The sequence below is a fragment of the Notechis scutatus genome, chromosome 1 (genome assembly GCF_049901735.1).
Source record: "Notechis scutatus isolate UNSWTSFEM ecotype Mainland chromosome 1, rNotScu1.2, whole genome shotgun sequence".
Lineage (NCBI taxonomy): Eukaryota > Metazoa > Chordata > Lepidosauria > Squamata > Elapidae > Notechis > Notechis scutatus.
In genome coordinates this window covers 2070617-2096468 of record NC_142009.1, presented here as the reverse complement: position 1 = coordinate 2096468, position 25852 = coordinate 2070617, and the positions used below count along the sequence as shown (strand labels likewise).

General features: G+C 51.2%; 1 protein-coding gene across 4 annotated transcripts in view; it reads left to right on the top strand.

Annotated features, from left to right (window-relative positions):
- FLOT2 (flotillin 2) overlaps positions 1–25852 on the top strand; it is a 51071-nt gene that overhangs the window by 17638 nt on the left and 7581 nt on the right. Inside the window, exons 2-7 of one of the 4 annotated variants that reach the window (XM_087955714.1) lie at positions 928–1009; positions 13743–13833; positions 22925–23048; positions 24302–24420; positions 25269–25382; positions 25475–25594. In XM_087955714.1, coding sequence (XP_087811840.1) covers positions 928–1009; positions 13743–13833; positions 22925–23048; positions 24302–24420; positions 25269–25382; positions 25475–25594 — 650 coding nt within the window. Of the gene's footprint in view, positions 1–927; positions 1010–10177; positions 10269–13742; positions 13834–22924; positions 23049–24301; positions 24421–25268; positions 25383–25474; positions 25595–25852 lie in introns of those variants that run through there. The other 3 variants (XM_087955717.1, XM_087955719.1, XM_087955725.1) reach the window with 3 other exon arrangements.

Here is a 25852-nt window from a genome sequence, read left to right as displayed (position 1 = left end):
CTTGGGCACTTCAACTCCCAGAATTCAACTTTAAGACTTGGGGACTCCAACTCCCAGAATTCAACTTTAAGACTTGGGGACTCCAACTCCCAGAATTCAACTTTAAGACTTGGGGACTCCAACTCCCAGAATTCAACTTTAAGACTTGGGGACTCCAACTCCCAGAATTCAACTTTAAGACTTGGGGACTCCAACTCCCGAATTCAACTTTAAGACTTGTGGGCTTCAACTCCCAGAATTCAACTTTAAGACTTGTGGACTTCAACTCCCAGAATTCTACTTTAAGACTCGGGGACTCCAAGTCCCAGAATTCAACTTTAAGACTTGGGGACTCCAAGTCCCCCAGAATTCAACTTTAAGACTCGGGGACTTCAACTCCCAGAATTCAACTTTAAGACTTGGGGACTTCAACTCCCAGAATTCAACTTTAAGACTTGGGGACTTCAACTCCCAGAATTCAACTTTAAGACTTGGGGACTTCAACTCCCAGAATTCAACTTTAAGACTTGGGGACTTCAACTCCAGAATTCCTCAGCCAGCAAAGCTGGCTGAGGAATTCTGGGAGTTGAAGTCCACAAGTCTTAAAGTTGCCAAGGTCGGAGGCCCCTGGTCTAGGGAGTTCTAGTCTGCCTTGAGCATGAAAGCCAATTGGGTGACTCTGGCTCAATCGCCAGGAGAAGGCGAGTTCTAGTCCTGCCTCATCCCTAAAAGCAAAATGAGTGCCTTTGGGGCCAGTCCCTCTCCCCCTCTCTCAGCCCAGCCCACCTCACAGGGTTGTTGTGGGGGGGGAAACAGAAGGAGGAAGGCGTGCTATATATACATGCTTTCCGCCGTTGTGTGATGCACCCAAATCACCAAACCCATCGATCCCTAAGAGTGTCGTCACGTGCCGCCACTCCCCCCTGTTCTCTGCTCTTCTCCCTGCAGGCGGCTGTTGTGGTTCCGACAACAAGCAGTACATCTACGGCGGCTGGGCCTGGGCCTGGTGGTGCATTTCTGACACACAGAGGTAGGACCTTCCCTCCCTCCCTCCCTCCCTCTCTCTCTCCCCCCCACCCCCCCTAGATGTGGCATGCCTTTGTTGTGACGTGTGGGTTGGGGGAGGCGCTCCTATAAGGACAAGGAACCCCTTGGCAGAACGCTGGTGCCCCTCAGTTCCTTCGTAGCCCCCTCCCTCTGCACCCCTTGGCTTTCTCCCTTGGCAGCCGGCCTCCAGCCTTCACAAGCCGGGAAGAGAACGGGCGGGCGGAGCCCTGAATTGGGCGGGTGGAGAGGAGGCAGGACCCTTTCAGAGTTTCCCCCCCAAAAAAAACTGTAAAGACCCTCCAGAAATGGGGGGGTGCAGACATGCTTTGCCCGCCCATCATGCAGACCGTGGGCTCTGCCTGCAAGCAGGGCCCAAAACTCCTAGATCAGAGGTCTCCAAACTTGGCTACTTTAGAAGACTTGTGGACTTCAACTCCCAGAATTCTCCAGCCAGCCCTGCCTGCTTTCCCTCTCTCTTAAATCTCCTAAAGTGGAGAGAGATTGCAGAGGAAGGGATTACAAGAGAGTCAGCTCTGCGGGCTGGGGAGAATTCTGGGAGTTGAAGTCCACAAGTCTTAAAAGTGGCCACGTTTGGGGACCCTTGTCCTAGACCAAGTCCAGCACAGTGGTCTTGGGGGGGGGGGGGGGTGTCACACATCCACCCTGTCCATAGACAAGGACTTCCAGGCAGTCTGGATGCCAGGGCTTTCTGAGGGGATTTCTCCCCCTCCTCCCTCCCAAAGACACAATTGCCTGCTTTAAAAACACCACAACTTTAAATTGGCCGTGTTTGAGGCACACACAGCGAGTCCTTGACTTACCGTCATTCACTTAGTGGCCGTTGGAAGTTACAACAGCACTGGAGAAAGATAACATACACACATAGATAGATATAGATATAGAGAATAGATAGATAGATGGATGGATGGATGGATGGATAGATGATAGATAGATAGATAGATAGATAGATAGATAGATAGATGATAGATAGATAGATAGATAGATAGATAGATAGATAGATAGAAGAGATAGATAGATGATAGATAGAAGAGATAGATAGATGATAGATAGAAGAGATAGATAGATAGATAGATAGATAGATAGATAGATAGATAGATAGATAGATAGATAGATACCGTGTTTCTCACATAATAAGGCCGGGCCTTATTTTTTGTTGAGCCCGGAAAAACGGCTAGGCCGTCTTTTCGGGGTAACTTAATTTTCCCCTTTCATCCTCATCTAGAGCGCCTGCGTGGCAGCCTCACCACCAGCCGCTCCTAACGGGCGATCATGGCGAAGCGCAGAGAGCTTCCTACTCCCACCAAACACCTTTGCTGCAGACCCAAGACCTTTGGCACCTGCCGCTGTTGCTTTCCCTTCTGCCCATTCTGCTGCCGTTTGGAGTACCGTTTGGAGCTGCCTCTGCTGTTTGGAGCCGCTGCCGCCGCTGTTTGAAGCTGTCGCTTCCGCGTTTGGAGCACTGCCGCTGTTTGGAGCACCACCGCCACTCCAAACACGGCGGCAGCTCCAAACACGGAAGCGGCAGCTCCAAACGTGACGGCGGCTCCGCTTCCATGTTTGGAGCTGCCGCCATGTTTGGAATGGCGGTGGTGCTCCAAACAGCGGCAGTGCTCCAAACACGGAAGCGGCAGCTTCAAACGGCGGCGGCGGCTCCAACGGCACTCCAAATGGCAAGTCTCCCCACCCTTCCCCTATTTTGCATGTTTTAAACTAGGCCTAAATTTGGGGGAGGGGCTTAATTTGATTTTATGCCTAGAAAACATGCTGGGTCTTTCTATTGGTGGAGGCCGTATTGTTGGAGAAACACGGTAGATAGATTAGATAGATTAGATAAATCTGTTATAGGCCATATCAACGTACAGGTTCAAACACATATTGCCAATAAAATTCTAAACAATTTAAAATGAGAGTAGGGTAAAATACAAGAGTTGTAGGATAAAATGCAATAATTTAATACATAAATATATAAAATAGAATAAAATGAGATAAAATGATATTTCTTTATCACCCCTACAATCTACTCCAATCAGGCCCCAGAGAAAGAGAACGTAGAACTGATCCTCACACTTACAATGTCAGCCTTCCAGGGAAACAATTGTGTTTCATGAACAAAACTTGGGCACTTGCAACCGACCCGTATTTATGACAGTTGCACTGTCTTGGGGCGGGCGGGGGGTCTTGTGAACGCCGTTGCTAACCTTCCCAGCTGGCTTCCCACAAGCAAACTCAGCGGGGCGACCCAGATTCGCTCTATGATGGCGTGACCCACTTAACAACTGCCAGGATTCACTTAATAACTAGGGCAGAAAAGATCCGGCGAGACTCGCTGAACAACCATCTTGGAAAAGATCATAAAATTGGGTGAGACTCGCTTAACAACTAACTATCTTGCCTAGCAAGGGAAATGATGGTCCCCATTTTGGTTGTAAGTCAAGGATTACCTACAGGTAAAATTATAATCCGATTTGAGGGCCAATTTAATACCGCAGCTCTTCTCCCCTGGGCTGGTAGCGGAGAGCTTTCCTTGGAGTTGAGCTATGGTCCCAGAGACCCCTAAAAAGAGAAACAATTTCTCAGTCCGTGTGCTGAATCTTCCGACAGTTTTGCCAGTGAAGAACAAGCTGTTGGTGTCCCAGAGGACTTTCTGATTTTCCTTTGAAGACGTTTCACTTCTCATCCAAGAAGCTTCCTCCGCTCTGACAGGGTGGTAGGGAAGGGAAGGATTTTTAATTCCTTGCAGAGAAAGCTGGTCATTTGCATCCTTTCAGTGAGTCCTTAAGGCCACTTGGAGGTTTGTGTCCTCAGGGTCGCCTGAGTGGTGCAAATGGGCGTGGAGCCGCCTTGTGTGATGACCCAAAGGGGCGTGGCACAAAGGCAACACAGTCACATAAGTAAGAAAAGTCCCTTTAGTACCTCCAACTTTGCCCTCAATGTCCAGGTGACCTTCTGGGCTGGAGAAAAACTCTCCCAGGAACAGCCTTTTTAAGTGGAGGAAATTCAGTCCGAAAACAAATACAAACTGCAACTAAAAATCCATACAAACCACGCTGCAGCAATTAACTGGACAGGGCAGGAGAAGGAATTGCAGACTTGAAAGGCCAGCAAAACACACACAGTTGGGAAGATGCCAGGAACCCAGATAAGCCTCGACAATAAAAGATAACTCACAATTTGCTTCCAACAAGTTGCTGTGCGCAGCTTCCCTTTTTTAAACCCTGTATTCCCAGCTGCAGCTAATGAAGGGAATCAAGGCCCTTTCCTCCCCCGTAAGTCATGCAACTCATTGCTCCCTTCTCTGTTCCTGCGTGCCCTACGATGAAGAGGGGGTGAGCCTGGGTCTTCCTCCGAATTCCCTCTCCCTTGTTCTACCTCTCCCCTGCTCTGCCCAGCTGGACTTTGCCCTTCCCCAGTTTCTTCCACAGCCAACGGAGCCACACTCCCACTCCCTGTCAGCTGCTCGGCTGCCCCCTCAGAATTAGATTCTGACAAGGGCCTGACATCTTGGCTGCAGGATGTTTTCTGCCCTTCCATTCCCCACCATCCAGTCAGAGCTGAAGAAGCTTCTTGTATGGGAAGCAAAACATCTTCAAAGAAAAACCAGAAAGTCCAGTTGCTTCTTGAAAAAATAGCACTTTGGGGACAACTGTGACCTGGAGGACTGAGAATCTCCATAGACGACCGAATCAGTCATGGCTCACTGTTCCCTTCCATCCGCGGGCGCAACGCCTTCGTTCCTTCTGTCCATTTCGGGATTGGTGAAATTCCTCCCTGCGCACGGAGAGAGGGGAGGCTGACCCTTCGTGCTGACCAGCGAGATTTGTTCCCGGGGGTTTAGCCTCAGAATAGCAGCCCCTGCAGAAACACCCAACCAGCACCCCCCAAAACGAAGCTCTTCGGACATCAATGTCATCCTGATAACAATACTGACCAATAATATTACGATAGGGAGATCTGGGGTAAGAAATACGGAATGCAGGCAGCGGTTGGGCTGCTGCTGGTTCGAAACAGTTCGTGTGACCCGGTAGTTCCGACGATCAGCTAGCCCCAACCACCCAACCGCCCTATCCTCTCCTTTATTTCCTGCTTTCTAGCTCAGGGGTCTCCAACCTTGGCCACTTTAAGACCTTTGGACTTCAACTCCCAGAATTCCTCAGCCAACTTGGGCCGCTTTAAGACCCATGGACTTCAACTCCCAGAATTCCTCAGCCAACCTGGGCCACTTTTAAGACCTGTGGACTTCAGCTCCCAGAATTCCTCAGCCAATCTTGGCCACTTTAAGACCTGTGGACTTCAGCTCCCAGAATTCCTCAGCCAATCTTGGCCACTTTAAGACCCGTGGACTTCAACTCCCAGAATTCATCAGCCAACCTTGGCCACTTTAAGACCTGTGGACTTCAACTCCCAGAATGCTTCAGCCAACCTTGGCCACTTTAAGACCTTTGGACTTCAACTCCCAGAATGCTTCAGCCAACCTGGGCCACTTTAAGACCTGTGGACTTCAACTCCCAGAATTCCTCAGCCAACCTTGGCCAATTAAGACCCGTGGACTTCAACTCCCAGAATTCTGGGAGTTGAAGTCCACAAGTCTTAAAGTGGCCACGGTTGGAGACCCTTGTCCTAGCTCATCTCAATCGTGCAGCACCGCTGATTTCTCCCCACCCCCCTCGCTGTTCTACTTATACCGTCGCTGACTTGGAAGGGAAGCAGCCGAGCTTCTAAATGCTCCATTTTCAGCGCAGTGCGCAAGCGCCTTAGACACACGCAAAGCGCACACGCTCACCGAACCGGTGGTCAAACCCGTCGCAGTCCACTCCTGAATACAGGTAGTCCTTGACTATTAATGACTGCAGTTGAGCCCAAAACGTCCTTCGCTAAGTGAGACCGCTGAGCAAGTTTGGCCCCCTTTGATGACCCATCTTGCCACAGGGAACTGTTGCAGTTTGTTAAGTTAGTCACACGGTCGTTAAGCGAATCCGGCTTCCCCTGTTGACTTTGTCACAATACGAGTCAGTTGCCAGGCGTCCGAATTTTGGATCACGTGACCACGGGGATACCGCAATGGTCGCTAAGTGAAAAAAACAGTCATAAATCCCCTTTTTGTGTGTGTTCAGTGCACATGTAACTTCGGACAGTCTCTGAACAAACGGTTGTAAGTCAAGGACTACCTGTATAAATAAATAAAAATATATAAATAAAATATATAAATAAATAAAAATATATAAATAAATAAAAATATATAAATAAATAAAAATATATAAATAAATAAATAAATATAAATAAATAAATAAAATATATATAAATAAATAAAATCAGGGTGACTCCGACCTTCGTTATTCACACGGGAGGTTTACTTATAATTTCATTTTAGTGAAGTGTGAGAAAATAAATTCTACATCAGGGATAATACAGGAAGAGACGGCAGGAATTCAAATAAGCTAAAATTCCCAGAGGGAAACAATGAATTTAGAAGGATCCAAATATTGATAAAAGCATTAATTCACCTCTGAACGTTATTAAATGCAGATCATGTCAAAATCAATTGCTTCGTCATCTCCTCGGTGGAATCTAGACCAGATAAGCTTGGCCCCTTTTAAGACCGGTGGACTTCAACTCCCAGGATTCCCCAGCCAGCCTGAGGAATTGGTCACGTGATCGTGGCTGGCTGGGGAATCCTGGGAGTTGAAGTCCACCGGTCTTAAAAGGGGCCAAGCTTGGCCACCCCTGATCTGTGTATTTATTTGTTATACATTCCTGCATTTGTAGACCGTCCACCTCCCTCAAAAAGAGGCCAGACGTTTCAAAAGCTCATCTTGTAAAAAAGAACGCGAATCTTGGAAATCATCGTTCCTTAAAATCGGGGGTTTTAAACTTCCCTCCGTCCCTGTGGAATCGTGACCTTTGCCGGGTCCCAGGCTCAGCGCAGCCGGCGAGGCCTTCCTAAAATGTGAAATGCCCGTTATTTTAGGAGTCTTCATTCAACTTCACAGTTACCTTTATTTATTTATTTTAGTTTCTACTTTTTCCCAAGAGACCAAAAAACCGTGACTTTAAGAACCCTCCAGGCTGCGGCCAGGCTGGAAATCTTTCAGAACATCTCAAGTCTGACACCAAAAGCGTTGTTTTGGGGGTGAATTTGCTTCGTTCTCAGAGCACAACGAGTGCGTTTTGGATTTTTCTCCCCCAAAACTCCCAATTCCTCATTCTCCATTTCTTTTGTGTTTGCTAATGCTAACCTTCACCTTGTTTTTAACCCCAGAAGTCAATGTGCCTCAATTGTGCAGGACGAGGGAAGAGTTAGCTTTCCTTGGCTTGCTTTTTGGGGGGGGGGGGGGTCGCACCACACAACCCACGAGCAACAACGCTGCCCCCTGAGTTGTAAAGGTGTTGCTTGGGGCCAGCCCAGGTGGGAGGCTTGCTTGCTTCCTGCCTTCCTGCCTTCATCCCTCCTATCCTTTCTCCCTCTCTCCCATCCTTTCCCTTCCTCCTCTTCCTCTTCTGTCCTTCCTTCCTGTCTTCCTCCCCCCCCTTCCTCTGCTATCCTTTTCTGTCCTTCCTCTCTCCCATCCTCTCCTTTCCTTCCATCTTTCCTTCCTTCTTCTTCCTCTTCTTCTTTCTCCCTCTCTCCTTCCTCCTCCCTCCTCTTCCTCTTCTGTCCTTCCTTCCTCTCTTCCTCCCCCCCTTCCTCTGCTGTCCTTTTCTGTCCTTCCTCTCTCCCATCCTCTCCTTTCCTTCCATCTTTCCTTCCTTCCTCTTCCTCTTCTTTCTCCTCTCTCCTTCCTTCCTCCCTCCTCTTCCTCTTCTGTCCTTCCTTCCTCTCTTCCTCCCCCTTCCTCTTCTGTCCTTTTCTGTCCTTCCTCTCTCCCATCCTCTCCTTTCCTTCCATCTTTCCTTCCTTCCTCCCTACCTCCTCTTCCTCTTCTGTCCTTCCTTCCTTCCCTTCCTCTTCTTTCTCCCTCTCTCCCATCTTCTCCCTCCCTCCCTCCCTTCCCATTGTTTCCCCTTTCTCTCCTCCCTCTTCCTCTTCTGTCCTTTCCTCCCTCCCCCTCCCTCGCTGGTTCTCTTCTGTGCAGCCTCTCTCAAACCCCCTTTCTGTGATGGTGCCGCCCCTTTTGCTGTGTGAAGCCCCCCGCGCCCCCTCCCGCATGATGGGCCAGGCTTTGCTCCATGGGATGGTGTGCCTGGGTGGGCGGGCGGGTGGGGGTCTCCTCCCCCCCTCTTCTGCTTGCACTAACACAGAAAAAGACGGGGCTCTGGGTTTCCCCCGGGGAGGACCCCAAGACTGGTGTGGGGGGGGGGAAGCCTCCTCCCAGGACGGCAAGGGGTAAAGTGGGGGGGTGGTGGCCCCCAAAGCTTCCTTCGAGATTCCCAGGGTCCCCTTTGCAAGTTGGTGCAAAGCCCCCTTTGGAAAACATCTGCAGAGCAAAGGGGGGGGCCTTCATTTCAGGCAGCCCCCCCCTCCAGGACCCCTCTTACAGGGGGATAGCAGCCCCCTCCCCTTCCTTCCCCTTCTCTCTCCCGCCTTCAGCTGCCAGGATCTGCCATTTCAAGCCAGGCTGGTGATTGGCATCCATCCTCTGCTCTCCTAGGCGTGGAGAGAGATGGGCAGATGGGCAGGGAGGGTTAGACCGAGAGGCAGACCACTTAATCCAGCTTGAAACCCACCCACCCACCCCGGAGCAGGGGGTCCCCAAACTTGGCCGCTTGAAGACTTGTGGACTTCCAACTCCCAGAATTCCCCAGCCAATCCCTGCGATTGTGAAGCACCTCATGCATCTGTCCGGAATGATATAAGGCAGGGGTCTCCCCCTTGGGCCCCTTTTAAGACTTGGGGACTTCAACTCCCAGAATTCCCCAGCCAGCTTAGCTGGCTGGGGAATTCTGGGAGTTGAGGTCCCCAAATCTCCCAATGGCGAAGGTTGGAGACCCCTAAGTAGGGGTCTCCTGCCATGGGCAGGGGGGGTTGGACTAGAAGACCTCCAAGGTCCCTTCCAACACTGTTATTCTGTTAAACCAGAGAGGAGGCTATGCTGGAGCGGGAGACCGTACATCATTTCAGACCAACTGCTGTCCAATCCCTTCTTAAAAGCCTCCACAACTTCAGAAAGCAAGTCGTTCCACTGATTAATTAACATCACTAATCTGTTCATTAATTCCCAGACTTGGAAGGGACCTTGGAGGTCTTCTAGCCTGACCCCCTGCTCAAGGATGAGACCTCCTCCCATTTCAGACCAGGGGCTGTCCAATCTCTCTCTTAAAAGCCTCCGGGGATGAAGCCACCCACAAGTCCTGGAATCAAGTCGTTCCACTGGTTAATTAACAAAGTAACAGAGTTGGAAGGGACCTTGGAGGTCATCTAATCCAACCCCTGCTCAAGGAGGAGACCTCCTCCCATTTCAGACCAGGGGCTGCCCAATCTCTCTCTTAAAAGCCTCCAGGGTTGGAGCATTTACAACTCCTGAAAGCGAGTTGCTCCAGTGATTAAAACAGAATTAATCTGTTCATTAATTCCCAGAGTTGGATGGGACCTTGGAGGTCTTCTAGCCTGACCCCCCTGCTCAAGGGTGAGACCTCCTCCCATTTCAGACCAGGGGCTGCCCAATCTCTCTCTTAAAAGCCTCCAGGGATGAAGCCACCCCCAACTACTGGGGGGGGGACCCTGATGAATTGTTCTAATGGTCAGGAAATTCCTTCTTCGCTCCAGGTCGCTTCTCTGCTCGGTTCCCCTCCATTCGCCGCCCTCCATTGCATCAGAGTGGCTGGATCCATCCCTGGAGGAGGAGAGCTGGGCACGGGGGCCCCCCCCAAGGGAACCCTGATCCTATCAGAGCTTCCTGCACCCCAACGTACCCCAACCCCACCCCAGGGCGCAAGACCAGGAGGGCAGCCTTCCCTCTGCCCGGACCCTGTGGCCGAGGCTGGTCTCCCCCTGTGTGTGTGTGGGGGGCACATCCTAGCCCAAAGCATCCCCCTCCCCACACACACACCTCTTCCTGCCCTGAAATGCCCCTTTCTCCCCCAAGACGCACAAAGCCCCGTCTTTCTCTCTCGGCGAGGGGTTGGTTCTGTTGCTCTCTGGTAACCCGCCTTTGTGTGTTTGGTGTGTGTCCCACCTTTATTTATCGCTGCTCAGACTGTCTTTGGAAGTCATGACCATCCTATGTCGCTGTGAGAATATTGAGACGTCGGAGGGGGTGCCACTGTACGTAACGGGGGTCGCTCAGGTAATATGCCTCCCGCTTCTCACGTCTCTGCCTTAACCCGCCTTGCGTCCTCCTCCTTGTCCCACGCAGCACAGCAGCAGCCGCAGCCGCCGCAGACAAAGGACACCCCCCCTCTCTCCCCGGGCCCCGTTTTCTCTTCCTCCTGGCGACCAATCCTCTCTCCTTGGCTCCCCCCTCCACCCCCTCACCCACCCCTTTCTGGCTCTGGCTACCTGCTGTTGCCTTCCGAGGGAACGCTCCGTGTCTCGGTGGGAACGCGGCTGGCACTCGCTCACCTGGACGCCCGCTTGGCCAATCTTGCACAGCGCCCCCCTTGACTCAGGTGTCTGGGGGCAGCAGCTGAACCCGACCCCACCCCCCGGGGGAAAACTGCGCCACCCCTGCACTAGGTCCAAAATGGTCTCCATCAGACCTGCCAGTGCGCGGGTCTCTTTGACCCAGGAGACACACACACACACACACACACACACACACACACACGTCCCCTGGGTCAAGGGAGGTGTCAGGATTCCGGCAGTGACCCCCGTTTAAATCATGTCTGGAGCCAACCTTCCAAATTAAAGAAGATTTATTAGGCGAAGACATGCCAGCACCGCCTGGGTGCAGCCGCATCATTCCTTGTCACCCTGGTTTTCCCCCCACCCCCAACCCCTGTATCCTAATCCATATCCTCCAATGGGACCCGTCCGTAGCCCAGAGTCATCCATCAGGCTCTCCAGGTAGAATTTTGTGCGCAGCAGAAACTTCAGTCACCTAGTTGCTACCTTTGAAAAAAACATTTATGGAATGCACTTTCGATTCCCAAGCTGCCGCACTGCTGCCCCCCCCCCTTTCTGTTATGGCCACTCCAAAAAGACCCTAGCAATATTTTATGAGTTGACAGGTGGGCAGTTAATTTTCCCAAGGAGCCACATCAAAAACTCGGGATTGTCGCACAGCGCAGCAGCAAGAGGGCTGTGAAGTTGCGCAGGCACGCACGCACACACACACACACGTGTGTGTACATTGAAAAAAAAGGTTACAGGTGCCTGCGCCCCGGGCCCTGTTGCTAGACAGTTTGTTGCGCGAGCTTTGCCCTGTTTTACGACCTTATTACCCTGTAGGTCTTGAAATCTAGTTCAGATACCACCCCCAGGCCTCACTAAATTCTCAAGACCATCGATGGCTAAATGTTCATCCATCTTTCTTTCCCCGCTTCCAAGACTCTATTAACTGGCAGGGCAGGTGATAAACTCTTTTATTCTGCCCGTGTAGCATATTTCATCTTTTTAATGTTTTAGTTGTAGTTGACCTATGAAGCAACGGGAAGGTCACCTTGGAGGGGGAAAAAAGTGATGCATTAAAAACCTGGCAAATGAGACGAGACAAAATGGTGCTTCTTGTGACACGAAGGCAGAAATTGTTGTCAGAAAGGAAAACATACCATTTCCTACATATTTTTTTTTTTGCAGACGTATTTTTCAACTTGAGAAGGCTTGCGATTTTTTAAAAAACCCAATTCTTAGGCGCCGACGGATTTACTGGCATTTCCTTGAATTTAGATATAACTGGCATTTCCTTGAATTTAGAAAGATGCCAAGCTCTTGAACGGCCATTTTAGTGATCCAGATAACAAGGTAATCGGAGTTGGAAGGGACCTTGTAGGTCATCTAGTCCAACCCCCTCCCCCACCGCGCCCAACCTTCCTTGCCGGCGTCGTTAAGCGAATCCCCGCAGTTGCTGAGTGAGTCACAGGGTTGTGAAGGGGGATCTTGGTTTCCCCCGTGGGCTTAGCTCGTGGGAAGGTCACAAAAGCAATCCTGAGACGCGGCCAACCGTCCTAAAACACCCGTCGGTCTCCTGAACATCTGAATGTCGATGCTGCAACCATGGAGATGACAGTCCCAAGACTGTTTTTTCCCCCCAACGCCAACGTGACTTTGGTCACTAAAGGAACTGCCATGAGTCGAGGACTACCTGTACGTAAAATGAAAAATAACAATTGCTTTCCAAATAAAAGGCAACCCACGGAGGCCAGATAGGGACAGCCGAAGGGCCAGATGTGGCCCGGGGGTTGTAAAACACCCGGGTTTGACCCGGGACATCTATTCATCTCGATTCGTACATAAAAAGGTCATCTGCTTAAAAAAAGAAAAAAATACATTCCCTCCTCTCAAAAAAGCTTCAAAATTCAAATCATTTCTTTGCATCCTCTGGATCAGGGGGGTCTCCGACCTTGGCCGCTTTAAGCCTGGTGGACTTCAACTCCCAGAATTCCCCAGCCAGCTTTGCCAGAGTTGAAGTCCGCCAAGCTTAAAGCGGCCAAGGTTGGAGAGCCCCCCCGCTCTGGACTTTTTAACCAGATAACCCTGGTTTAGTCTGAGACTTCGCTGCTTGCGCTAAGGGAATTCTGGGAGTTGAGAGACCATATTCTCTCTCAACGTCGCTTAACGATAGGCACACGAGGTCGATAAAACAGCGGAAAACAAGTTTTAGACAGCAGAGGGTCTTCCAGGCCAGGCAGATTCGCACACGGCTTACCATTTACTCTCTTTATAATAAAAGGGGGAGGGGTCCCCCCTTGATTTCCAGGACCAGGTATCAGGATTCCGGCAGTGACCCCCCCATTTAAATCCTGAGTCTCGGGCCAAACTTCCAAAACTTCCAAAGGATTTATTGGGAGTGAATATGCCCAACACTGAGACACATCATTCCTTGTCCCCCTTGACCCTGGTTCTCCCCCCCCCACATCTCTTGGGTGAATCCTAATTCATATCCTCCAATGGGACACGTCCATAGCCCAGAGCCATCCGTCAGGATCTCCAGTTAGAATTTTGCGCACAGCAGAAACTTTCAGTCACCTCGTTTGAAAAAAAAACAACAACAAAAACATTGATGGAATGCACTTTCGATTTCCAAGCTGCCACACTGCTCCCCCCTCCCTTTCTAAAAAAGGACCCTAGATCTATTTGATGAGCTGACCCCAGGGAAGGGGTACCCTGCTGTGGGCCTTGACCGTAGGGTTGGAGCCAGGGCTGGGATTCGACCGGTTTGGCTGAACCGGTGGGTATTAAGAGCGGAAGGTTTCCAAACTCTGCACGCTCCCCAAACGGGTGATGAACCCCAGTTGAATCCCAGCCCTGCTCGAAGCCAGCCAGGTGCCTCCATCCTTCAACCTCAGGGCCCTTTTTGGGGGTGGGGGCTTGCCAGAGAGGGGAGAAGCTGCCGTAGGGCCTGCAGGATCAGACCTTCCCGCGCCCCCAGCAGCATCTCACGATCCCCGGGCCAAATGGAAAGCTGCTCCCTTTTGAGGGGGCGACCGCTGAAGGAGACCGGCGGCCTGGTCACCCCACCCCCACCCCCGCAAAAGGCAGGGAAGCCCCCACATTGCCTTAGGACACCCCTCCCTTCCCACCCACCCACCCCCCGAGCCGAGAAGGGGGAGAGCTGGGCCGGCCACCTGGAAACGCGCCAACATTTTACGTCTCTTGGCAGGATTTCCCTAGGGATAATGACGTTACAGCCCAGGTGTGAGGACGTAGAGACGGCGGAGGGGGTAGCTTTAACTGTCACAGGTGTGGCCCAGGTACGGTAACCTCCAGCGCCTCTTTCCAGGAATGCATGTCTCGGGTCTCTCCTCCCTCTCCCCTCCCTGCCGGCCAGGAGGCAGCGGTCACTGGGGAGGGGGCTTCTTCACTCCCTTAGCCACCGGCCCACGTTGCACGACAGCCACGTTTCAGGGTGGGAAGCCTGGCTGTGCTGCTGCTTCTTACTCTCGGTCACTAAGCGGGTGCTTCCTCCACCCGCCGCGCCCGCCCCTTACCTGCTGCGGAGTCTTGCCGTTGCTGGATTTCAAGAGGAGTCCCGGAGCTGGTCAAGGCTGTCTGGACGTTCCCCTCCGCTCCCGTTTCCTCCGTTTGGTGTTCCTGGCGTTTTGGATCGGGACTAGGGCAGAGCTGAATCCAGAAGGTGGTTTGTCAACATCGCTACCGGGGGTCTCTCTCTCTCCCTTTTGAACCGATAGAAGGCCGTGTTTGCAGCCCAGGGTTGAAATGGGGGGGTCCGTGGGGCTCCCTGAGCTCGGTGGACATTTCATCGCCCAACTAGGTTACGTCATCAGTGCTACGAGGAAGGGCTCTCGTTTTATAGAGAGTAAACCCCACTCCCTACTAGCACTGATGGTGTTCCCTGGTTGGGAAATGAAACGTCTGCCATAAAACAAGGAAGCTCAGACAGCACTAAGGACCCCCAGAGGTCATCTCCTCTTCCTCTCTGTAAACGCCCCTCCCTTTTAGCCCTGATAGTGTTACCTGGTTGGCTCATGAAACGTCTGAAAGAAAACCACCAAGCTTAGAGAACATCAGTTACTCTGCAGTCACCGTTCTCTCTCCTCCTCCTCCTCCTCCTCCTCCTCTCCTCCTCCTCCTCCTCCCTCCTTCCTCCTCCCTTCTCCTCCTCCTCCTCCTCCTCTTCCTCCTCCTCCTCCTCCTCCTCCTCCTCCTCCTCCTCCTCCTCCTCCTCCTCCTCCCCTTCTCCTCCTCCTCCTCCTCCTCCTCCTCCTCCTCCTCCTCCTCCTCCTCCTCCCTTCCTCCTCCTCTCTACAAACCCCACTCCCTTCCAAAACTGATAATGTAACCTAGTTGGGTCATGAAACATCTGCAAGAAAACCACCCAGCTCAGAGAGCACCAAGGACCCAACTATCTTCCTCTCCTCCTCCTTCCTTCCTTCCTTCCTTCCTTCCTTCCTTCCTTCCTTCCTTCCTTCCTTCCTTCCTTCCTTCCTTCCTTCCTTCCTTCCTTCCCTGATGGTGTTCCCTAGTTGGGTCATGAAACGTCTGCAAGGAAACCACCCAGCTCAGAGAGCCTCAAGGACCCCCACAGTCCTCCTCCTCTTCTTCCTCCTCTTCTCTACAAACCCCACTCCCCTTCTAGCACTGATGATGTTCCCTGGTTGGGTCACGAAACGTCCGCAAGAAAACAAGGAAGCTCAGAGAAGCAATAGAGACCCCACAATCTTCCTCCTCCTCCTCCTCTCCTCTCCCACTCCACAACCCCCTTCCCTTCTAGCACTGATGACATTACCTAGCTGGGCCATGAAACGTCTGCAATGAAACAACGAACCTCCTAGGAGGCCACCACGGACCCCATTTATTTTGTCTGTGGGGTTGCAACTGGTACCCAGGACGGCCCGCACCGTTGGTACCTTCGTAATCACGGGGATGTTTAAAAATGAAAGGCTTCAGTGGAATTTCTCTGTGGGAAGACGGTCATATTAGGCGGATTGGGATGAGTTCGCCTTTCCCCAAAGAGATGAGGAGTTGTGTTGGTCTACAACTTCCTTGAGGCCTGTTTTTTATTTTCAGGGGTTTGATTAGACCAGCAGTCCTCAGTTCTTGGCAGCTTTTAAGAGGGGTGGACTTCAAATCCCAGAATTCCCCAGCCAGCTACCTTCAGCCATATCCACAGTAATTGAAGGGCTAGTAATACAACACAACTTATATTGTTTAAAAGAACGAATCTCCTCCTTCACCCTACCCTTCCCAAGGCCCACGGGTCTAGGACAGGTCACCACAGCCAACTCACTGCGGGACAAGAGTTAACGCTAGTATCAAAATAGAATAGAGTAACAGAGTTGGAAGGGGCCTTGGAGGTCTTCTAGTCCAACCCCCTGCTTAGGCAGGAAACCCGACACCACTTCAGAAAAAATGGTTATTCAGTCTCTTCTTAAAAACCTCCAGTATTGGAGCATTCACCACTTCTGGAGTCGAGTAGTTCCACTGGTGAATTGTTCTAACTCAGGACATTCCTCCTTAGTTCTAGGTTGCTTCTTCTCACTTTGATTAATTTCCTTCCATCCGTTGCTGCTTCTCCTGCCTTCAGGGGCTTTGGGGAATAAGTTGACCCCCCCTCTCCTTTGGGGGCAGCCCCTGAGATATGGGAACACGGCTACCGTGTCACCCGAAGACCTGGTGGCATAGAATCATTCAGGAACGGATACCAAAGAAGGACGAAACAAAATGGGAACCGGCAACATTTAAAATCTGAAGTCATTAAACGGAATAATTAAACTGTCTGAAATGGTCTAGGGCCGTGATGGCGAACCTATGGCACACAGAGCCATTTGTGCCGGCATGCGAGCTGCAGGCAGACTTACCTCACGGCGCATGTGTGCGCCTCACAGGTGATTTTGGCTGGTTTGAGGCCTTTTTCGGCCTCCCAGAGTTAGGAAGTTGAGGAAGACTTCGGCAGGCCGAAAACTAGCCCCGTTTTATCACTTCCTGTTTTTCCGGAAAATACCAGAAGTGACGAAACGGGGCTAGTTTTCAGCCTGCAGAAGCCTGCAAGGAGCCACCTTCAAACTTCTGGGAGTCTGAAAAAGGCCTCAAACCAGACAAAACTCAGCTGTGAGGTGCAGTGCAGGTAAGGGGGCAACGGGGGGGGGGGAGGATTGCGCACGCATGCATTGGGGGCGGTGGGGGCACGCATTGCCTTCTGGGTGCTGGTACACGAGCGTGCAAGCGTGAGCACGATTTTTGGCACGGGAGCCCCAAAAGATAAGCCACCACTCTGGTCTAGGGCTTCCTGCCTGAGCAGGGGGTTGGACTAGAAGACCTCCGAGGTCCCTTACTGCGTTCTGTTCTGAATTGTTGACTTGTCTTGCGGTCAGACGGCCGTGGCGAGTTGTCCCAATTCCGAGGGCGCTTTCCACCTTCCCCAGTTTGGTACACAAAAGGTTATATTGTCTTGAGTGCCCAGCAGCCCTCTTAGTGAAATTGGGCATTCGGAAAAGGCCATTTCCGTTTCCCCACATGGCTCTTCCCAGCCGTACTGGAAAGAGACTAAAAATAAAAAAGCTGTAACGTAATGTGCTTGCTGTTTATTTACAATAATAAATCCCCCAAAAAAAAAAATATATAATATTATCAGAGACACCATGTATATATATATAGAAGAAGAAGAAAAGTATATAGGAACCCAGGATTTGCAAAACAAATACAAACGCACCGAGATGAAATAAATTTTTCTAGAGCATTTCAGAAATAATACTGTAAAAACATACATAAGGAGATAAAGACCGAAAAAAAAAAAACCCCACCCAGCCATGAACTGATAGCATTTACTACAGGTTGGGAATATTTTTAGACCATATCAACCATGAATCACTATACAGGTAGTCCTTGACTTATGAACGCAATTGAGTCCAAGTTTTTCGTTTGCTAAGTGAGACAAGTGAATTTTGCCCCGTTTTACAACCTTTCTGGCCACTTCGTGTTAAGTGAACCATTGCAGTTAACTTGGTAACACATGTTGTCGCAAAAGGGGATCACAGGACACTGCAACTGTGCTAAGTACATGCCAGTTGCCAAGAGTTTTAATTTCGATCAGGTGATCATTGGAGATGCTGCAACAGTCATAGGTGTGAAAAACGGTCATGAGTTACATTAGTGCCATTGTTCACTTTCAATGACCGCTAAATACACAGTTATGTCGAGGACTACTCATATTTGACGCCAACGTGTCGCTATCCCAAAGGTGCTTTTTCAAGTGTCAACTTTCTGATTTTTCTCTGAAGACATTTCGCTGCTCACCCAAGAAGCTTCTTCCGCTCTTCTCTCTCCTTCAGAGCGGAAAGAAGCTTCTTGGGCGAGAAGCAAAACGTCTTCAAAGAAAAACTAGAAAATCCAGTTTTGCCTCTTAGGTTGGCTTCAAAATGTATGTGTTTTCATTTCTGTGGCTGCCCACGTTGGTAGCTGTTAAAATGGAACCCCAGTGAGCTAGGCCTGGAAGGGACCTCGGAGGTCATCTAGCCCAACCCCCTTCTCAAGGCAGCAGATTGACATGCTCAACCCTCTTTCCCTCCCACAGACCCTGGGTCTCAACCTTTAATTTTGGCTCCAAAAGACGCATTGGGGCTTATTTTCCGGTTAGGGCTTATTTTCGGGGAAATTTGGCACTCAACACACCCATCTGGCAGACCTTCTTAACTGGGGCTTCATTTTGGGGGCGGGGCTTGTATTACAAGCCTCCTGAAAAAAACCATGTTAGGGTTTATTTTCGGATAGGGTCTTATTTTCAGGGAAACGCGTTATTTGAAAGCTGGGATATATCAGATCCATCAAAGCCCTAGGCTGGCTGGGGGATTCCAGGAGTTGTGAAGTCCACAAGTCTTAAAAGTTGCCAAGGTTGGACAACCTCTGATTTCAGGTGCAGAGCAAGGCATAAGGAATGGAGATATAGACCACCTTCACTTCTATCCAGGACCCAGTCTGGGTCTTGAGTCCTGGGGGGAGCCGCCCTTCGGCCAGGAAATCCCAAAGGACACATCTAGATAGCACCACCACTAGATGCATTCGCAACTGGCTGGCAAACTGTATTCAACGAGTAGTCCTTAATGGGTCTAAGTCTACATGGAGGGAAGTAAGCAGTGGGGTGCCACAAGGTTCCGTTTTATGCCCAGTACTCTTCAATATCTTCATTAACGACTTAGATGAGGGAGTAGAAGGGGAACTTACCAAATTTGCAGATGATACTAAGCTGGCAGGAATAGGTAACACCCAAGAAGATAGGCTCAAGATCCAGATTGATCTTGACAGACTAGAACACTGGGCCATATCTAACAAAATTAAATTCAATGTAGAGAAAAGGAAAGTCCTCCACTTAGGCAAGAAAAACCAGAGGTACACATACAGACTGGGGTGAAACCAGGCTCAATAGCAGTAACTGTGAGAGGGATCTTGGAGTCTTAGTGGACAACCAGCTAAATAGGAGCCAGCCGTGTGCAGCAGCAGCAGCCAAAAAAGCTAATGCAATCCTAAGCTGCATTAACAGAGGGATACAATCGAGATCAAGGGAGGGATTAATACCACTCTACAAAGCCTTAGTAAGGCCACACCTAGAGTAGTGCATCCAGTTTTGGTCACCACACTATAGAAAAGATGTTGAGGCTCTAGAAAAAGTGCAGAGAAGAGCAACCAGGAGGATGAGGGGACTGGAGGCTAAAACATACAATGGACGGTTGCAGGAACTGGGCCTGGCTGGTCTAGGGAAGAGAAGGACCAGGGGAGACAGGATAGCGGTCTTCCAATATTTGAGGGAGGGGCTGCCCCACAGAGGAGGAGGAGGGGGGAGGTCAAGCTATTTTCCAAAGCCCTAGGCTGGCTGGGGAATTCTGGGAGTTGAGGTCCCCGAGTCTTAAAAGTGGCCAAGGTTGGAGATCCTTAATGTAGGGTCTTCTCTTCTGCCATGGGCAGGGGGGGTTGGACTAGAAGACCTCCAAGGTCCCATCCAACCGTATGATTCCATGTTTTAAACCCAGCTTTCTTTCTCCATTTGCTCGTTGGCCACATATTTCAATCCCCTAACCGCAGCTGCGACCCTGTTAAATGCTGCTTTACCCAACGCCCAGATTTTGACTCTGGGGATGCTACGGCGGTTAAGAAGTGCGAAGGCCAGTCACTTTTTGTCCGTTGCTGATGGCCGCCAAATAAAACGGGCGTAAGTTGAGGACTACCCGCAATCTCTTTTTAGGATATTTTTAAAAAGGAAAGGGAAAAAAAACCCCAAGCCAGATTAAAATGAAATTAAGCTAGCTAAATTGGCGAGGGAACACTGTTAAGAGGTGTAGAGTTTCCTGTCTTAGGCAGGGGGTTGGACTAGAAGACCTCCAAGGTCCCTTCCACCTCTGTTATTCTATGTGGCCTCAGAATTTATGTATGTGTTTAATTTCTGTGGCTGCCCATGTTAGTGGCTGTTAAAATTGAACCACAGTGAGCTAGGCCTGGAAGGGACCGCAGAGGTCATCTAGCCCAACCCCCTTCTCAAGCCAGCAGTTTAACATGCTCCACCCTCTTTCCCTCCCTCAGACCCATTTACTGACCCCTGCCCTGGATTCCTGGCCTTGCCTGGATCCCAAAATACAGGTGTTCCTCGACTTACGACCCCACTGGAGCCCAACATTTCTGTCACTATGTGAAACATGTTGAGTGCGTTTTTCTCTGTTTCATGACCTTTCGTCCCCCGGTTAAACGAACCACTGCAGTTCTTAACATTGAATCCGGCTTCCCCTATCGACTTTGCTCAGACAGTCGCAAAAGGGGATTTGTGACACCCCCGGGATAAAGCGGCCGTCACAAAAATGAGTCAGTTGCCAAGTGCCTGAATTTTGCAGTGGGGATTCTGCAATGCTCGTAGGTGCAAAAAATGGACATAAATCACATTTTTTCAGGGCCAAACTGGAAAAAAAAACCTGAATAAACTGTTGTAAGTAAAGGACAACCTGTATCTCCTTTTTGCTGTGTTTGCAAAATAATTGGGGAGGGGGAACAAAAGTGGAGGGTGGGACGGGAAAGGGGGCCACTATTGAGATGGTGGGAAGAGGCCTTGCTTAAATTAAATTAAACTAAATTAAATTAAACTAAATTAAATTAAAAGAACAGCCGGCAGGGGCTATAGAGGAAGAGAGGCATATAGAGGCATCAGATTTATAGAATTTGATACTGATATTTGGGGGGTCTACTTCAGTATTTCTCAGCTGTGGCCACTTGGAGGTGGGTGGACTTCAACTCCCAGAATTCCCCAGCCAACAGGAAATTGGGAAAGCCAGCCGGCTGGAGCATTGTGGGAGTTGAAGTCCATCCATCTTCAAGCGGCCAAACAAACATTTATATGAAGCCCCAGACCTGGGGGGCAGTATAGAATGACCCCTCAGCAGTTCAGATAGACCAATATTGGTCAACCTTTGAGACGTTTAAGATAGGAGGACTTCAACTCCCAGAATCCCCCAGCCAGCTATGCTGGCTATGGGGAATTCTGGGAGTTGAAGTCCTCCTATCTTAAACGCCTCAAAGGTTGACCAATACAGGTAGGCCTCGACTTACGACACAATTGAACCCAAAATTTCCACTGCTAAGCGTGGGACAGTTGCGAAGTTAATTCCGCCCCATTTTGCGACCTTTCTTGCCACCGTTAAGCGAACCGCCGCAGTTGCTTAGATTCGTCCCACGCCCATTAAGTGAATCCATTGACTTCGCTTTCTCAGAAGGTCGCCGAAGGGGGAATCACGTCTTACACACACACACGCACTCATGCACGCACGCACACACGACACCGCCACTGTCGTAAATAAGAGCCAGCTGCCAATTTTGATGACGGGGAATGCTGCAACGGCCATTAAGTGTGAAACGGCGCTCTTTTTTCGGCGCCGTTTGTAACTTCGAGCGGTCTGTTGTTGAGGGCTGCCCGGACTGGTCTAGTGAATTGGAAGCACCCCCTTTTGTGCCTGGGACGGGGGGACCTGCTGGGACCCTCTTTAAAATGGACCCCACTTGAACATAGCACCATACAAGTCCCTAAGGAGGTTCCGCCCGAATCCATTCACCATGTTCATGTCTCCATTGGAGGTCAGCCTTCTCTCTTCTCCTGATCTGTCCACCCACCCCCCTCCCAACTGGGGGGATCTTAAAAAGGTGTGGGGCAGGGGGGGCTCCCAACAATTTAGCGGACGGTTCTCTGCTCGGTTGCTTTGTGGGCCTGGCCTTAGTGTCAGCTTTGGAAGTCACGTTCCACGCTGTCACATAGCCTGAAAAAGTGGGAGCGGGGTGATGTCCGTTGAGCCGCTTTTTAAGTTCAAGGGTCTTCAAATTTGGCGAGTTTTTAAGACGTGTTGGACTTCAACCCCCAGAACGCCTGAGCTAACGTGACTGGAGGAGGAGGAATTCTGGGAGTTGAAGTCCACCAGTCTTTCAAGCGGTCGAGTTGGAAGACCCCCTGCTCTTAAGGAGACCAAATAAAACTCTTTGGTTGGTCCCCAAGGTCATTGAGTGTGGCGCAGGATGAAATAAGGATCTGAGCCCTGCGATGGGATGACGGCCAAGAAGGGGATGGATTGGAAGGTTGGGAGATTGTGGGAAGCCCGGGAAAAAAAACTTTTTTAGATTCGGGATCCCACAGATGTGCCAGGTGCTCTTCTAATAAAGGTACTTTTGGGGATAGGTCTGTCTCGGAGTTCCCGATTGGAGTGGAGGGTTGCTGGAGCGCTGACCCCGAGTGGGCGTGGCCTAGTTGGCCTCCTGCACCGTGCCGCGGGGGGCATTTTCACCCTCCCTGCAGTGGTGGGATTCAAATTATTTTATTCCCGGTTCTGTGGGCGTGGCAGGGGAAGGAGACTGTCAAATCGCCAGTCAGAGGTGGGATTTGTCGGTTCTCCAAACCACTCAATATCTCCACTACCGGTTCTCCAAAACTGGTCAGAACCGGCTGAATACCCCCTCTGCTCCCCAGGCTCCGGAGGCTCTTTGGAGGCCGGAAACAGGCCCATTTTCCACCCTCCCCGAACCTCCACGCGGGCTCTGCACTTACCCGGCATTGAAAACAGGCCGCGTGGAGACTCCTGGGAGGGTTGGGGTGGGAGGGGCCAGCCGGTCGTTTGCAACTACTGGCTCGGCAAACCAGGTGTCAAACTAACAACCGGTTCGCCCAAACCGGTGTGAACCGGTAGCAAGCAGCCCCATCCCCTGGGGTGGAGGGAGTGGCCGAGGGGGGTTGCTTCTCCTCTGGCCAATCTTTGGGAACCCAGCCGGGCCAACCCAGGATTCCTAAAAGCCAAACAAGTGTCCACCTGTCCACCTCTGGCTGACCAGCTGACCGGTCTTCTCATCCTGTTTCCCTCCGGCCCGCAGGTGAAAATAATGACGGAGAAGGAGCTCCTGGCCGTTGCCTGCGAGCAGTTCTTGGGCAAGAATGTCCAAGACATCAAGAACGTGGTTCTGCAGACGCTGGAGGGACATCTTCGGTCCATCCTGGGTGCGTATATTGGCGGGGGCGGGGTATGGCTTACGACAGCCGTAAATCGGCGCCTTGCAGGAGCACTCTACCTGAACCACAAACAGCCTCCTGGCTTTGAGGCTAGTCTACCTTGTGAGGCCATCCCAGGCCAGGTGACTTAGGGTGGTGCATCTCTCTGGAGATACTCAACCATCCAGGTCGTGGTTGCCCCAAAGGCGATTGGACTTTTTTCTTTCTTTCCCTCCTTTTGGAAACATTTTGCTTCTCATCCAAGAAGAATAGGTAGGACCTGGCTCAACAGCAGTCACTATGAGGTGGACCTTGGGGGGTCCTAGTGGACCACCACTTAAATAGGAGCCAGCCGTGTGCAGCGGCAGCCCCAAAAGCCAACACAGTTCTGTCTGCATAAACAGATAGAATCAAGATCAGGTGAAGTGTGGATACCACTTGAATAAGGCCTTGGTGAGGCCCCGCTTGGAATAATGGATCCAGTTTTGGTTGCCACGATAGAAAAAAGATGCGGGGACTCTGGAAAGGGTGCAGAGAAGAGCAATAAAGAGAATTAGGGGGCTAAACCGTACAAAGAACGTTTGCTGGAATTGGGGGTGTCTAGTTTGATGAAAAGAAGGACGGGGGGGGGGGTGTGTGCACATGATAGCAGCATTCCAGTATTTGAGGGCTGCCCCAAAGAAGTGGGGGGACAAGCTATTCTCCAAAGCACCAAAGAAGGCAGGACGAGAAGCAAGGAGAGAGATTCAACCTGGAATTAAGGAGGAATTCCCTAACAGGGAGGACAATTAACCACTGGAACTACTTGCCACCAGAAGTTGTGGGGGCTCCATCCCTGGAGGCTTTCCAGGAGAGATTGGACTGCCAGTTGTCTGAAAGGGTAGAGGGTCTTCTGTTTGAGCAGAGGGTTGGACTAGAAGACCTCCAAGGTCCCTTCCGACTCCGATCATTCTGCTGGTCCGAAGGTTGCCAAAGGGGAATCCGTTGCCCCAGATTCTGCAACCGTCGTAAATACGGGCCAGTTCCCAAGTGCCCAAATTCTGATCAGGTGACTCTGATGGTCGTGTGGGAAAACTGGTCACGTGGCCTTTTTTTTCCCCAGTGCCGTTGTAACTTCAAACGGTCACTAAGTGAACGGTTGTAAGTGGAGGGCTACCTGTGGAGTCTCTTTGGAGGGTTACTCCCCTCCGTCCCGCTCGGCTGTTGGGGTGTGTGTGTGTGTTTGTTACACGTGTGTGTGTTTTCCCTTCCCGGCCTTGCAGGCACTCTGACCGTGGAGCAGATCTATCAGGACCGAGACCAGTTTGCCAAGCTGGTGCGGGAGGTGGCAGCGCCAGACGTGGGCCGGATGGGCATCGAGATCCTCAGCTTCACCATCAAGGTACGAGGGGGTGGGGCAGAGGCTCGGGTGGGACCCAGTGGGAGCCTACGTGAGAGAAAGAGGGGGAAGACAGCTCCTCCCAAGTAGTTCCGTGAGGATCGAGTCCTCACTCCGGCAAGATTCTGTCGAGAGGGGTGAAACGGCGGATAAGCTCGGCTTGCAAGAATCGGCGCCGGTCAGTTTTGGTTTGGGCCTGACATACGGTGGATGAGGGATTGTGGGAGTTAGGAAGTCCACACAAGGTGGGACTGAGGGATTCTGGGAGTTGAAGTCCACACAAGGTGACCGAGGGATTGTGGGAGCTGGTCCAAGGCGATGGCTGAGGGATTCTGGGAGTTGAAGTCCACACAAGGTGACCGAGGGATTGTGGGAGTGGTCCAAGGCGATGGCTGAGGGATTCTGGGAGTTGAAGTCCACACAAGGTGGGACTGAGGGATTCTGGGAGTTGAAGTCCACACACAGCGACTGAAGGATTCTGGGTGTTAAAGTCTACACAAGGTGACTGAGGGATTGTGGGAGCTGGTCCAGGGTGATGACTGAAGGATTCTGGGAGTTAAAGTCTACACAAGGTGACTGAGGGATTGTGGGAGCTAAAGTCTACAAGGCGATGGCTGAGGGATTCTGGGAGTTGAAGTCTACCTAAGGTGACTGAGGGATTCTGGGAGTTGAAGTCTACCTAAGGTGACTGAGGGATTCTGGGAGTTGAAGTCCACACAAGGTGGCTGGGGAATCCTGGGAGTTGAATTCAAGGCAACTCTGAACTGTGCCGAGGAGGCATTCTGCCCCCTCCTGAGGGGGATCCCACCCAGAGCCGGCCTTGACCCCCCTCCTCACTCCTTCCCTGGCAGGATGTCTACGATAAAGTCAGCTACCTGAGTTCGCTGGGGAAAACCCAGATCGCCGTGGTCCAGCGAGACGCCGATATCGGTGTGGCCGAGGCCGAGCGAGACGCCGGCATCCGGGTACGTGGAGTGAGCGAAGCCCCCGGGCCCGTCTCTCCCTCTTCCCTGGAGGGCCTGGGAGACCCCGCTGAGCTTTTCTTTTGCCGCCGCAGGAGGCCGAGTGCAAGAAGGAGATGCTGGACGTGAAGTTCAGGGCGGACACCAAAGTGGCCGACTCCAAGCGGGCCTTTGAAATGCAGAAGGCCGCCTTCACTCAGGAGATCAACATTAAGGTGGGGCTCTTCTTTTGGTGGGGGCGGAAGAGATGGAAGCTGCAGGAGAAAAAAAAGCGAGGCCGGGGGCGACATGCGCAAGTGAGGTTGGTCCGTGGAGGACTTCCCCCGAAAATAAGACCTGGTGCCTTTTTTGGTGGCCAAAAGTATATATATAAGACAGGGTCTTATTTTCGGGGGAAACGCAGTAGTTGGGTCCTGAAACGTCTTAAGGAATCCGCCAAGCTCAGAGAGCACCAAGGACCCTGTAATCCTCCT